At 45.6% G+C, this 14,684-nt stretch overlaps 1 protein-coding gene across 6 annotated transcripts in view; it reads left to right on the forward strand.

Annotated features, from left to right (window-relative positions):
• The first annotated feature begins 3,556 nt into the window (after positions 1–3,556).
• LOC139763619 (arylsulfatase B) overlaps positions 3,557–14,684 on the forward strand; it is a 196,253-nt gene continuing 185,125 nt past the window's right edge. For 2 of the 6 annotated variants that reach the window (XM_071689844.1, XM_071689850.1), the window contains exon 1: positions 14,533–14,631. In XM_071689844.1, coding sequence (XP_071545945.1) covers positions 14,594–14,631 — 38 coding nt within the window. In that variant the 5' untranslated portion in view covers positions 14,533–14,593. Of the gene's footprint in view, positions 3,592–3,638; positions 3,717–14,529; positions 14,632–14,684 lie in introns of those variants that run through there. The other 4 variants (XM_071689845.1, XM_071689849.1, XM_071689847.1 and 1 more) reach the window with 4 other exon arrangements.

Consider the following 14,684-nt stretch of genomic DNA (forward strand, 5'->3'; position numbering starts at 1 on the left):
CTGTGTGGTGACTCACCCCACCTGCACCACAACACGTTACCACTGCGGGGTACACTGTGTGGTGACACCCCACATGCACCACAACACGTTAACACTGCGGGGTACACTGTGTGGTGACTCACCCCACCTGCACCACAACACGTTACCACTGCGGGGTACACTGTGTGGTGACTCACCCCACCTGCACCACAACACGTTACCACTGCGGGGTACACTGTGTGGTGACTCACCCCACCTCACCACAACACGTTACCACTACGGGGTACATGTGTGGTGACTCACCCCACCTGCACCACAACACGTTACACTGCGGGGTACACTGTGTGGTGACTCACCCCACCTGCACCACAACACGTTACCACTGCGGGGTACACTGTGTGGTGACTCACCCCACCTGCACCACAACACGTTACCACTGCGGGTACACTGTGTGGTGACTCACCCCACCTGCACCACAACACGTTACCACTGCGGGGTACACTGTGTGGTGACTCACCCCACCTGCACCACAACACGTTAACACTGCGGGGTACACTGTGTGGTGACTCACCCCACCTGCACCACAACAGGTTAACACTGCGGGGTACACTGTGTGGTGACTCACCCCACCTGCACCACAACAGGTTAACACTGCGGGGTACACTGTGTGGTGACTCACCCCACCTGCATCACAACAGGTTACCACTGCGGGGTACACTGTGTGGTGACTCACCCCACCTGCACCACAACAGGTTAACACTGCGGGGTACACTGTGTGGTGACTCACCCCACCTGCACCACAACAGGTTAACACTGCGGGGTACACTGTGTGGTGACTCACACCACCTGCATCACAACATGTTAACACTGCGGGGTACACTGTGTGGTGACTCACCCCACCTGCATCACAACAGGTTAACACTGTGTGGTGACTCACACCACCTGCACCACAACAGGTTAACACTGTGTGGTGACTCACCCCACCTGCACCACAACAGGTTAACACTGTGTGGTGACTCACCCCACCTGCATCACAACAGGTTAACACTGTGTGGTGACTCACCCCACCTGCACCACAACAGGTTAACACTGTGTGGTGACTCACCCCACCTGCACCACTACACGTTAACACTGTGTGGTGGGGGATAACAAGCCACCACCACTGCCACTTGTTGTTGATCAGTCTTGTTGTGTATGTGTACCACATACTGTTGATGTGTGTGTGTGGGGTCAAGATGTGGATGTGGATGAAATCGACAATATAAATGTGGATGTTTATGACAAATGTGTATATACGATCCATCTGTCCCCAACATGATATAGTCACATCTGTGTAATCTGTATTATAGTTTATCATTTGTGACGTTTAATTGTTATTGTTATATTAGTAATATTACAACTTGCAGGTAACAATATACATGATCACATGAGCCACTGTGATGGTGAGACCATATATTGGTAACCCACACAGTGTTGACCAGTGGCCCAGGGTTAACACTGTCCCCACAGTGTTGACCAGTGGCCCAGGGTTAACACTGTCCCCACAGTGTTGATCACTACCCCAGGGTTAACACTGTCCCCACAGTGTTGATCACTACCCCAGGGTTAACACTGTCCACACAGTGTTGACCAGTGGCCCAGGGTTAACACTGTCCACACAGTGTTGATCACTACCCCAGGGTTAACACTGTCCACACAGTGTTGACCAGTGGCCCAGGGTTAACACTGTCCACACAGTGTTGATCACTACCCCAGGGTTAACACTGTCCCCACAGTGTTGATCACTACCCCAGGGTTAACACTGTCCCCACAGTGTTGATCACTACCCCAGGGTTAACACTGTCCCCACAGTGTTGATCACTACCCCAGGGTTAACACTGTCCACACAGTGTTGACCAGTGGCCCAGGGTTAACACTGTCCACACAGTGTTGATCACTACCCCAGGGTTAACACTGTCCCCACAGTGTTGATCACTACCCCAGGGTTAACACTGTCCCCACAGTGTTGACCAGTGGCCCAGGGTTAACACTGTCCACACAGTGTTGACCAGTGGCCCAGGGTTAACACTGTCCACACAGTGTTGATCACTACCCCAGGGTTAACACTGTCCCCACAGTGTTGATCACTACACCAGGGTTAACACTGTCCCCACAGTGTTGACCAGTGGCCCAGGGTTAACACTGTCCACACAGTGTTGACCAGTGGCCCAGGGTTAACACTGTCCACACAGTGTTGATCACTACCCCAGGGTTAACACTGTCCCCACAGTGTTGATCACTACCCCAGGGTTAACACTGTCCACACAGTGTTGATCACTACCCCAGGGTTAACACTGTCCACACAGTGTTGATCACTACCCCAGGGTTAACACTGTCCCCACAGTGTTGATCACTACCCCAGGGTTAACACTGTCCACACAGTGTTGATCACCACCCCAGGGTTAACACTGTCCACACAGTGTTGATCACTACCCCAGGGTTAACACTGTCCCCACAGTGTTGATCACTACCCCAGGGTTAACACTGTCCCCACAGTGTTGATCACTACCCCAGGGTTAACACTGTCCACACAGTGTTGATCACTACCCCAGGGTTAACACTGTCCCCACAGTGTTGATCACTACCCCAGGGTTAACACTGTCCCCACAGTGTTGATCACTACACCAGGGTTAACACTGTCCCCACAGTGTTGATCACTACCCCAGGGTTAACACTGTCCCCACAGTGTTGATCACTACCCCAGGGTTAACACTGTCCCCACAGTGTTGATCACTACACCAGGGTTAACACTGTCCCCACAGTGTTGATCACTACCCCAGGGTTAACACTGTCCCCACAGTGTTGATCACTACCCCAGGGTTAACACTGTCCACACAGTGTTGATCACTACCCCAGGGTTAACACTGTCCACACAGTGTTGATCACTACCCCAGGGTTAACACTGTCCACACAGTGTTGATCACTACACCAGGGTTAACACTGTCCCCACAGTGTTGATCACTACCCCAGGGTTAACACTGTCCACACAGTGTTGATCACTACCCCAGGGTTAACACTGTCCACACAGTGTTGATCACTACACCAGGGTTAACACTGTCCACACAGTGTTGATCACTACCCCAGGGTTAACACTGTCCCCACAGTGTTGATCACTACCCCAGGGTTAACACTGTCCCCACAGTGTTGATCACTACACCAGGGTTAACACTGTCCCCACAGTGTTGATCACTACCCCAGGGTTAACACTGTGGCACCGGGGTGGACGTGGGTGGAAAGATGCCATGTATAAATTCTCTTGTAAAATCATATAGCCAATAAAGAATGAATTATCATAGTGTAAGAATTAACGTAAATGAATTATAGGTATCCATATTATGTATCATGAATATAGCTGTAGGTTAATTATAGAAAGTAAATTGTTAAACAGAACACATGAGACCTGCCATAGCATTACCACATAGCATTAAGCTGTGTGGATAATGTCCAGTTGTCCACAGCTCAGATAATAATGTCCAGCGGGACACTAACACATGATATCGGACATAAATCGTGTGTGTTAAAGTAACAAAGTGGATTCATGAAGTAATTCATCATGAAAACTGAAATCATCGTGTAGGTAACCCCAACATTTATATATATATCTCCCATGTTAGGCAGTAGAGAGTATCAGTGAGTATCTTATCCCATGGGATGTGACCTTCCTGCGTGGTATAGCATTATCATCTCCAGGAATCCCGGTAAGCCACATCTACCTACGTTACACAGTTATGATGTGAGGCAACCAAGCCAGCTGGCGAGGCTAACCAATGGTTACGTGTCGAGAGAGAGAGGTTAGCTCAGAGGCACCTGTACGGTACGACGGGTTAGGGTCGTGCCGTGCACCAGTTAAGATCGTACAACAGTGGGAACTTCCCGTGCACCAGTTAAGGTCGTACAACAGTGGGGGTCGTGCCGTGCACCAGTTAAGGTCGTACAACAGTGTGGGTCGTGCCGTGCACCTGTTAAGGTCGTACAACAGTGGGGGTCGTGCCGTACACCAGTTAAGGTCGTACAACAGTGGGGTCTTCCCGTGCACCAGTTAAGGTCGTACAACAGTGGGGACTTCCCGTGCACCAGTTAAGGTCGTACAACAGTGGGGACTTCCCGTGCACCAGTTAAGGTCGTACAACTGTGGGGTCTTCCCGTGCACCAGTTAAGGTCGTACAACAGTGGGGGTCGTGCCGTGCACCAGTTAAGGTCGTACAACAGTGGGGGTCTTCCCGTGCACCAGTTAAGGTCGTACAACAGTGGGGGTCGTGCCGTGCACCAGTTAAGGTCGTACAACAGTGGGGGTCTTCCCGTGCACCAGTTAAGGTCGTACAACTGTGGGGTCTTCCCGTGCACCAGTTAAGGTCGTACAACAGTGGGGGTCTTCCCGTGCACCAGTTAAGGTCGTACAACAGTGGGGACTTCCCGTGCACCAGTTAAGGTCGTACAACAGTGGGGGTCGTGCCGTGCACCAGTTAAGGTCGTACAACAGTGGGGGACTTCCCGTGCACCAGTTAAGGTCGTACAACAGTGGGGGTCTTCCCGTGCACCAGTTAAGGTCGTACAACAGTGGGGGTCGTGCCGTGCACCAGTTAAGGTCGTACAACAGTGGGGGTCTTCCCGTGCACCAGTTAAGGTCGTACAACAGTGGGGTCTTCCCGTGCACCAGTTAAGGTCGTACAACAGTGGGGGTCTTCCCGTGCACCAGTTAAGGTCGTACAACAGTGGGGACTTCCCGTGCACCAGTTAAGGTCGTACAACAGTGGGGGTCGTGCCGTGCACCAGTTAAGGTCGTACAACAGTGGGGGTCTTCCCGTGCACCAGTTAAGGTCGTACAACAGTGGGGGTCGTGCCGTGCACCAGTTAAGGTCGTACAACAGTGGGGGTCTTCCCGTGCACCAGTTAAGGTCGTACAACAGTGGGGGTCGTGCCGTGCACCAGTTAAGGTCGTACAACAGTGGGGACTTCCCGTGCACCAGTTAAGGTCGTACAACAGTGGGGGTCGTGCCGTGCACCAGTTAAGGTCGTACAACAGTGGGGGTCTTCCCGTGCACCAGTTAAGGTCGTACAACAGTGGGGGTCTTCCCGTGCACCAGTTAAGGTCGTACAACAGTGGGGGCCGTGCCGTGCACCAGTTAAGGTCGTACAACAGTGGGGGTCTTCCCGTGCACCAGTTAAGGTCGTACAACTGTGGGGTCTTCCCGTGCACCAGTTAAGGTCGTACAACAGTGGGGTCTTCCCGTGCACCAATTAAGGTCGTACAACTGTGGGGACTTCCCGTGCACCAGTTAAGGTCGTACAACAGTGGGGACTTCCCGTGCACCAGTTAAGGTCGTACAACAGTGGGGTCTTCCCGTGCACCAGTTAAGGTCGTACAACAGTGGGGACTTCCCGTGCACCAGTTAAGGTCGTACAACAGTGGGGACTTCCCGTGCACCAGTTAAGGTCGTACAACAGTGGGGTCGTGCCGTGCACCAGTTAAGGTTGTACAACAGTGGGGACTTCCCGTGCACCAGTTAAGGTCGTACAACAGTGGGGTCTTCCCGTGCACCAGTTAAGGTCGTACAACAGTGGGGGTCTTCCCGTGCACCAGTTAAGGTCGTAGGTATCAAATGTGATAATAACCGTGATAATGCTAGTAGTCTTAGATATCAAATGTAATAATATCCGTGATAATGTTATTAACCTTAGATATTAAATGTAATAATATTCGTAAAGGGTAAAGGGTAGAGTGGTTTGGGAATGTTTTGGGAGTAAAGTCAGGGGTTGGTGAGAGGACAAGAGCAAAGGAAGGAGTAGCACTACTCCTGAAACAGGAGTTGGGGGAGTATGTGATATAGTGTAAGAAAGTAAACTCTAGATTGATATGGGTAAAACTGAAAGTGGATGGAGAGAGATGGGTGATTATTGGTGCCTATGCACCTGGGCATGAGAAAAAAGATCATGAGAGGCAAGAGTTTTGGGAACAGCTGAGTGAGTGTGTTGGCAGTTTTGATGCACGAGATAGGGTTATAGTGATGGGTGATTTGAAGGCAAAGGTGAGTGATGTGGCAGTTGAGGGAATTATTGGTGTACATGGGGTGTTCAGTGTTGTAAATGGAAATGGTGAAGAGCTCGTAGATTTGTGCGCTGAAAAAGAACGGGTGATTGGGAATAACTGGTTCAAAAAGAGAGATATACATAAGTATATTGGACGACGTGTTAATTGATAAGCGAGTGAAAGAGAGACTTTTGGATGTTAATGTTCTGAGAGGTGCAACTGGAGGGATGTCTGATCATTATCTTTTGGAAGGGAAGGTGAAGATTTGCGGAGGTTTTCAGAAAAGAAGAGAATGTTGGGGTAAAGAGAGTGGTGAGAGTAAGTGAGCTTGGGAAGGAGACGTGTGTGAGGAAGTACCAGGAGAGACTGAGTGCAGAATGGAAAAAGGTGAGAGCAAGGGACGTAAGGGGAATGGGGGAGGAATGGGATTTATTTAGGGAAGCGGTGATGGCTTGCGCAAAAGATGCTTGTGGAATGAAAAGCGTGGGAGGTGGGAAGATTAGAAAGAGTAGTGAGTGGTGGGATGTAGAAGTAAGATTATTAGTGAAAGAGAAGAGAGAGGCATTTGGACGATTTTTGCAGGGAAAAAGTGCAAATGACTGGGAGATGTATAAAAGAAAGGGGCAGGAGGTCAAGAGAAAGGTGCAATAGGTGAAAAAGAGGGCATATGAGAGTTGGGGTGAAAGAGTATCATTTAATTCTAGGGAGAATAAAAAGATGTTTTAGAAGGAGGTAAATAAAGTGCGTAAGACAAAAGAACAAGTGGGAACATCGGTGAAGGGAGCTAATGGGGAGGTAATAACAAGTAGTGGTGATTTGAGAAGGAGATGGAGTGAGTATTTTGAAGGTTTGTTGAATGTGTTAGAAGATAGAGTGGCAGATATAGGATGTTTTGGTCGAGGTGGTGTGCGGAGTAAGAGGGTCAGGGAGAATGATTTGGTAAACAGAGAAGAGGTAGTGAAAGCTTTGCGAAAGGTAAAAGCCGGCAAGGCGGCGGGTTTGGATGGTATTGCAGTGGAATTCATTAAAAAAGGGGATGACTGTGTTGTTGACTAGTTGGTGAGGATATTCATTTTATGTATGACTCATGGTGAAGTGCCTGAAGATTGGCGGAATGCGTGCATAGTGCCATTGTACAAAGGCAAGGGGATAAAGGTGAGTGTTCAAATTACAGAGGTATAAGTTTGTTGAGTATTCCTGGGAAATTATATGGAAGGGTATTGATTGAGAGGGTGAAGGCATGTACAGAGCATCAGATTGGGGAAGAGCAGTGTGGTTTCAGAAGTGGTAGAGGATGTGTGGATCAGGTGTTTGCTTTGAAGAAAGTATGTGAGAAATACTTAGAAAAAACAAATGGATTTGTATGTCGCATTTATGGATCTGGAGAAGGCATATGATAGAGTTGATAGAGATGCTCTGCGGAAGGTATTAAGAGTATGTGGTGTGGGAGGGAAGTTGCTAGAAGCATTGAAAAGTTGTTCTCAAGGATGTAAGGCATGTGTACAAGTAGGAAGAGAGGAAAGTGATTGATGCTCAGAGTATGTTGGTTTGCGCCAGGGGTGCGTGATGTCTCCATGGTTGTTTAATTTGTTTATGGATGGGGTTGTTAAGGAGGTGAATGGAAGAGTTTTGGAGAAAGGGGCAAGTATGCAGTCTCTTGTTGATGAGATGGCTTGGAAGGTGAGTCAGTTGTTGTTTGCTGATGATACAACGTTGGTGGCTGATTCGGGTGAGAAACTGCAGAAGCTGGTGACTGAGTTTGGGAAAGTTTGTGAAAGAAGAAAGCTGAGAGTAAATGTGAATAAGAGCAAGGTTATCAGAGAGAGTTAGGTTGAGGGACAAGTCAATTGGGAGGTAAGTTGGAATGGAGAAAAACTGGAGGAAGCGAAGTGTTTTAGATATGTGGGAGTGGATTTGTCTGCGGATGGAACCATGGAAGTGGAAGTGAGTCAAAGGGTTAGGGAGGGGGGCGAAAGTTCTGGGAGCGTTACAAAAATGTGTGGAAGGCGAGAACATTATTTCGGAAAGCAAAAATGGGTATGTTTAAAGGAATAGTGGTTCCAACAATGTTATATGGTTGCTAGACATGGGCTATAGATAGGGTTGTGCGGAGGAGGATGGATGTGTTGGAAATGAGATGTTTGAGGACAATATGTGGTGTGAGGTGGTTTGATCGAGTAAGTAATGAAAGGGTAAGAGAGATGTGTGGTAATAAAAAGAGTGTGGTTGAGAGAGCAGAAGTGGGTGTATTGAAATGGTTTGGTCACATGGAGAGAATGAGTGAGGAAAGATTGACAAAGAGGATATATGTGTCAGAGGTGGAGAGAACGAGAAGTGAGAGACCAAATTGGAGGTGGAAAGATGGAGTGAAAGAGATTTTGAGCGATCGGGCCTGAAGATGTAGGAGGGTGAAAGGCGTGCAAGGAATAGAGTAAATTGGAACGATTGGTATACCGGGTTCGACGTGCTGTCAATGGATTGAACCAGGGCATGTGAAGCGTCTGGGGTAAACCATGGAAAGTTTTGTGGGGCCTGGATTTGGAAAGGGATCTCAGCTTTCTTCTTTCACACGCTTTACCAAACTCAGTCATCAGCTTCTGCAGTTTCTCACCCGAATCAGCTACCAGCGCTGTATCATCAGCGAACAACAACTGACTCACTTCCCAAGCTCTCTCATCCACAACAGTCTGCATACTTGCCCCTCTTTCCAAAACTCTTGCATTCACCTCCCTAACAACCCCATCCATGAAGAAATTAACAACTTTGGAGATATCACGCACCCCTGCCGCAAACCTACATTCACTGAGAACCAATTCCTTTCCTTTCTTACTACACGTACACATGCCTTACATCCTCGATAAAAACTTTTCATTGCTTCTAACAACTTGCCTCCCACACCATATATTCTTAATACCTTCCACAGAGCATCTCTATCAACTCTATCATATGCCTTCTCCAGATCCATAAAAGCTACATACAAATCCATTTGCTCTTTCTAAGTATTTCTCACGTACATTCTCCAAAGCAAACTCTTGATCCACGCATCCTCTACCACTTCTGAAACCACACTGTTCTTCCCCAATCTGATGCTCTCAGTCAATACCCTCCCATATAATTTCCCAGGAATACTCAACAAACTTATACCTCTGTAATTTGAGCACTCACTATTATCCCCTTTGCCTTTGTAGAATGGCACTATGCAAGCATTCCGTCAATCCTCAGGCACCTCACCATGAGTCATACATATATCAAATAACCTTACCAACCAGTCAACAATACAGTCACCCCCTTTTTTTTTTAATAAATTCACTGTAATACCATCAAACCCGCTGCCTTGCCGGCTTTCATCTTCCGCAAAGCTTTTACTACCTCTTCTCTGTTTACCAAATCATCCTCCCTAACCCTCTCACTTTGCACACCACCTCGACCAAAACACCCTATATCTGCCACTCTATCATCAAACACATTCAACAAACCTTCAAAATACTCACTCCATCTCCTCACATCACCACTACTTGTTATCACCTCCTCATTCGCCCCTTTCACTGACGTTCCCATTTGTTCCCTTGTCTTACGCACTTTATTTACCTCCTTCCAGAACATCTTTTCATTCTCCCTAAAATTTAATGATACTCTCTCACCCCAACTCTCATTTGACCTCTTTTTCACCTCTTGCACCTTTCTCTTGACCTCCTGCCCCTTTCTTTTATACATCTCCCAGTCATTTGCATTATTTCCCTGCAAAAATCGTCCAAATGCCTCTCTCTTCTCTTTCACTAATAATCTTACTTCTTCATCCCACCACTCACTACTCTTTCTAATCTGCCCACCTCCCACGTTTCTCATGCCACAAGCATCTTTTGCGCAAGCCATCACTGTTTCCCTAAATACATCCCATTTCTCCCCAACTCCCCTTACGTCCTTTGTTCTCACCTTTTTCCATTCTGTACTCAGTCTCTCCTGGTACTCCCTCACACAAGTCTCCTACCCAAGCTCATTTACTCTCGCCACTCTCTTCATCCCAACATTCACTCTTCTTTTCTGAAAACCTCTACAAATCTTCACCTTCGCCTAAACAAGATAATGATCAGACATCCCTCCAGTTGCACCTCTCAGCACATTAACATTCAAAAGTCTCTCTTTCGCGCGCCTATCAATTAACACGTAATCCAAAAACGCTCTCTGGCCATCTCTCCTACTTACATACGTATACTTATGTATATCTTTCTTTTTAAACCAGGTATTCCCTATCACCAGTCCTTTTTCAGCACATAAATCTACAAGCTCTTCACCATTTCCATTTACAACACTGAACACCCCAAGTACACCAATTATTCCCTCAACTGCCACATTACTCACCTTTGCATTCAAATCACCCACCACTATAACCCGGTCTCGTGCATCAAAACCACTAACACACGCACTCACCTGCTCCCAAAACACTTGCCTCTCTTGATCTTTCTTCTCATGCCCAGGTGCATATGCACCAATAATCACCCACCTCTCTCCATCCACTTTCAGTTTTACCCATATTAATCGAGAATTTACTTTCTTACACTCTATCACATACTCCCACAACTCCTGTTTCAGGAGTATTGCTACTCCTTCCCTTGCTCTTGTCCTCTCACTAACCCCTGACTTTACACCCAAGACATTCCCAAACCACTCTTCCCCTTTACCCTTGAGCTTCGTTTCACTCAGAGCCAAAACATATATATATAACCTGCAATAATTTCTGCAAGGACGTATTGAGCTGTGCTAACAGTAAAAGGCCGTTAAAGAAGCCATACAAGGAATTAATTCGAAATCAATAGATGCTGGTGTTGACATCATCATGACCCGTACCTAACTCAGTCATGATTACTAGTTGACATCTGGGGTCATCTGGCCAACAGGCAGATGACGACCTGTTATACCCGTGAACACCTGTATGTATCCCAGGTACATGTTGCTCACATGAACACCTGTATGAATCCCAAGTACTTATTATTCCCATGAACACCTGTATGAATCCCAGGTACTTATTATTCCCATGAACATCTGTACGAATCCCAAGTACTTATTATTCCCATGAACACCTGTATGAATCCCAAGTACTTATTATTCTCATGAACACCTGTATGAATCCCAAGTACTTATTATTCCCATTAACACCTGTATGAATCCCAGGTACTTATTATTCCCATGAACATCTGTACGAATCCCAAGTCCTTGTTGCTCCCATGAACACCTGTATGAATCCCAAGTACTTGTTATACCCATGAACACCTGTATGAATCCCAAGTACTTGTTATACCCATGAACACCTGTATGAATCCCAAGTACTTATTATTCCCATGAACACCTGTATGAATCCCAAGTACTTATTCCATGAACACCTGTATGAATCCCAAGTACTTATTATTCCCATGAACACCTGTATGAATCCCAGGTACTTATTATTCCCATGAACATCTGTATGAATCCCAAGTCCTTGTTGCTCCCATGAACACCTGTATGAATCCCAAGTACTTATTATTCTCATGAACACCTGTATGAATCCCAAGTACTTATTATTCCCATGAACATCTGTACGAATCCCAAGTACTTATTATTCCCATGAACACCTGTATGAATCCCAAGTACTTATTATTCTCATGAACACCTGTATGAATCCCAAGTACTTATTATTCCCATGAACACCTGTATGAATCCCAGGTACTTATTATTCCCATGAACATCTGTACGAATCCCAAGTACTTATTATTCCCATGAACACCTGTATGAATCCCAAGTACTTATTATTCTCATGAACACCTGTATGAATCCCAAGTACTTGTTATACCCATGAACACCTGTATGAATCCCAAGTACTTATTATTCCCATGAACACCTGTATGAATCCCAAGTACTTGTTATACCCATGAACACCTGTATGAATCCCAAGTACTTATTATTCCCATGAACACCTGTATGAATCCCAAGTACTTGTTGCTCCCATGAACACCTGTATGAATCCCAAGTACTTGTTATACCCATGAACACCTGTATGAATCCCAAGTACTTGTTATACCCATGAACACCTGTATGAATCCCAAGTACTTATTATTCCCATGAACACCTGTATGAATCCCAAGTACTTGTTATACCCATGAACACCTGTATGAATCCCAAGTACTTGTTATACCCATGAACACCTGTATGAATCCCAAGTCCTTGTTGCTCCCATGAACACCTGTATGAATCCCAAGTACTTATTATTCTCATGAACACCTGTATGAATCCCAAGTACTTGTTATACCCATGAACACCTGTACGAATCCCAAGTACTTATTATTCCCATGAACACCTGTATGAATCCCAAGTACTTGTTATACCCATGAACACCTGTATGAATCCCAAGTACTTATTATTCCCATGAACACCTGTATGAATCCCAAGTACTTGTTGCTCCCATGAACACCTGTATGAATCCCAAGTACTTGTTATACCCATGAACACCTGTATGAATCCCAAGTACTTGTTATACCCATGAACACCTGTATGAATCCCAAGTACTTATTATTCCCATGAACACCTGTATGAATCCCAAGTACTTGTTATACCCATGAACACCTGTATGAATCCCAAGTACTTGTTATACCCATGAACACCTGTATGAATCCCAAGTCCTTGTTGCTCCCATGAACACCTGTATGAATCCCAAGTACTTATTATTCCCATGAACACCTGTATGAATCCCAAGTACTTGTTATACCCATGAACACCTGTATGAATCCCAAGTACTTGTTATACCCATGAACACCTGTATGAATCCCAAGTCCTTGTTGCTCCCATGAACACCTGTATGAATCCCAAGTACTTATTATTCCCATGAACACCTGTATGAATCCCAAGTACTTGTTATACCCATGAACACCTGTATGAATCCCAAGTACTTGTTATACCCATGAACACCTGTATGAATCCCAAGTCCTTGTTGCTCCCATGAACACCTGTATGAATCCCAAGTACTTGTTATACCCATGAACACCTGTATGAATCCCAAGTACTTGTTATACCCATGAACACCTGTATGAATCCCAAGTACTTGTTATACCCATGAACACCTGTATGAATCCCAAGTCCTTGTTGCTCCCATGAACACCTGTATGAATCCCAAGTACTTGTTATACCCATGAACACCTGTATGAATCCCAAGTACTTATTATTCCCATGAACACCTGTATGAATCCCAAGTACTTATTATTCCCATGAACACCTGTATGAATCCCAAGTACTTGTTATACCCATGAACACCTGTATGAATCCCAAGTACTTGTTGCTCCCATGAACATCTGTATGAATCCCAAGTACTTATTATTCCCATGAACACCTGTATGAATCCCAAGTACTTGTTGCTCCCATGAACACCTGTATGAATCCCAAGTACTTATTATTCCCATGAACACCTGTATGAATCCCAAGTACTTATTCCCATGAACATCTGTACGAATCCCAAGTACTTATTATTCCCATGAACACCTGTATGAATCCCAAGTACTTGTTATACCCATGAACACCTGTATGAATCCCAAGTACTTATTATTCCCATGAACACCTGTATGAATCCCAAGTACTTATTCCCATGAACATCTGTACGAATCCCAAGTACTTATTATTCCCATGAACACCTGTATGAATCCCAAGTACTTATTATTCCCATAAACACCTGTATGTATCCCAAGTACTTGTTATACCCATGAACACCTGTACGAATCCCAAGTCCTTGTTGTTCCCATGAACACCTGTATGAATCCCAAGTACTTATTATTCCCATGAACACCTGTATGAATCCCAAGTACTTGTTGCTCCCATGAACACCTGTACGAATCCCAAGTCCTTGTTGTTCCCATGAACACCTGTATGAATCCCAAGTACTTATTATTCCCATGAACATCTGTATGAATCCCAAGTACTTATTATTCCCATGAACACCTGTATGAATCCCAAGTCCTTGTTGTTCCCATGAACACCTGTATGAATCCCAAGTACTTATTATTCCCATGAACACCTGTATGAATCCCAAGTCCTTGTTGTTCCCATGAACATCTGTATGAATCCCAAGTACTTATTATTCCCATGAACACCTGTATGAATCCCAAGTACTTATTATTCCCATGAACACCTGTATGAATCCCAAGTACTTGTTGCTCCCATGAACACCTGTATGAATCCCAAGTACTTATTTTTCCCATGAACACCTGTATGAATCCCAAGTACTTGTTGCTCCCATGAACATCTGTACGAATCCAAAGTCCTTGTAGTTTCCATGAACACCTGTATGAATCCCAGGTACTTGTTATACATATGAACACCTGTATGAATCCAAGTACGTGTTGCTGACACCTGCATGAATCCTAGCCGGATCCTAGCTTCAGGTGGCCGATAAGAATACAATCCAGGGAATCCGGATTTAAATAATGTAAATAAGGATTTAAATGACTGAAATCCGGATTTGTGTTGTACAAATCCGGATGAAGTGATATGAGACAGGAGGTTGGAAGTTCCAGGTTAACAGATTAACATATGTTAACATTACCAGTGGGAGCAATACTGGCAGACAGGTGTGGACATGTGTAATCCCTCAACATCATTATGTAACTTTGGAAACATCTGT

This window comes from Panulirus ornatus, chromosome 47, assembly GCF_036320965.1.
Source record: "Panulirus ornatus isolate Po-2019 chromosome 47, ASM3632096v1, whole genome shotgun sequence".
NCBI classification, from domain to species: Eukaryota; Metazoa; Arthropoda; class Malacostraca; order Decapoda; family Palinuridae; genus Panulirus; species Panulirus ornatus.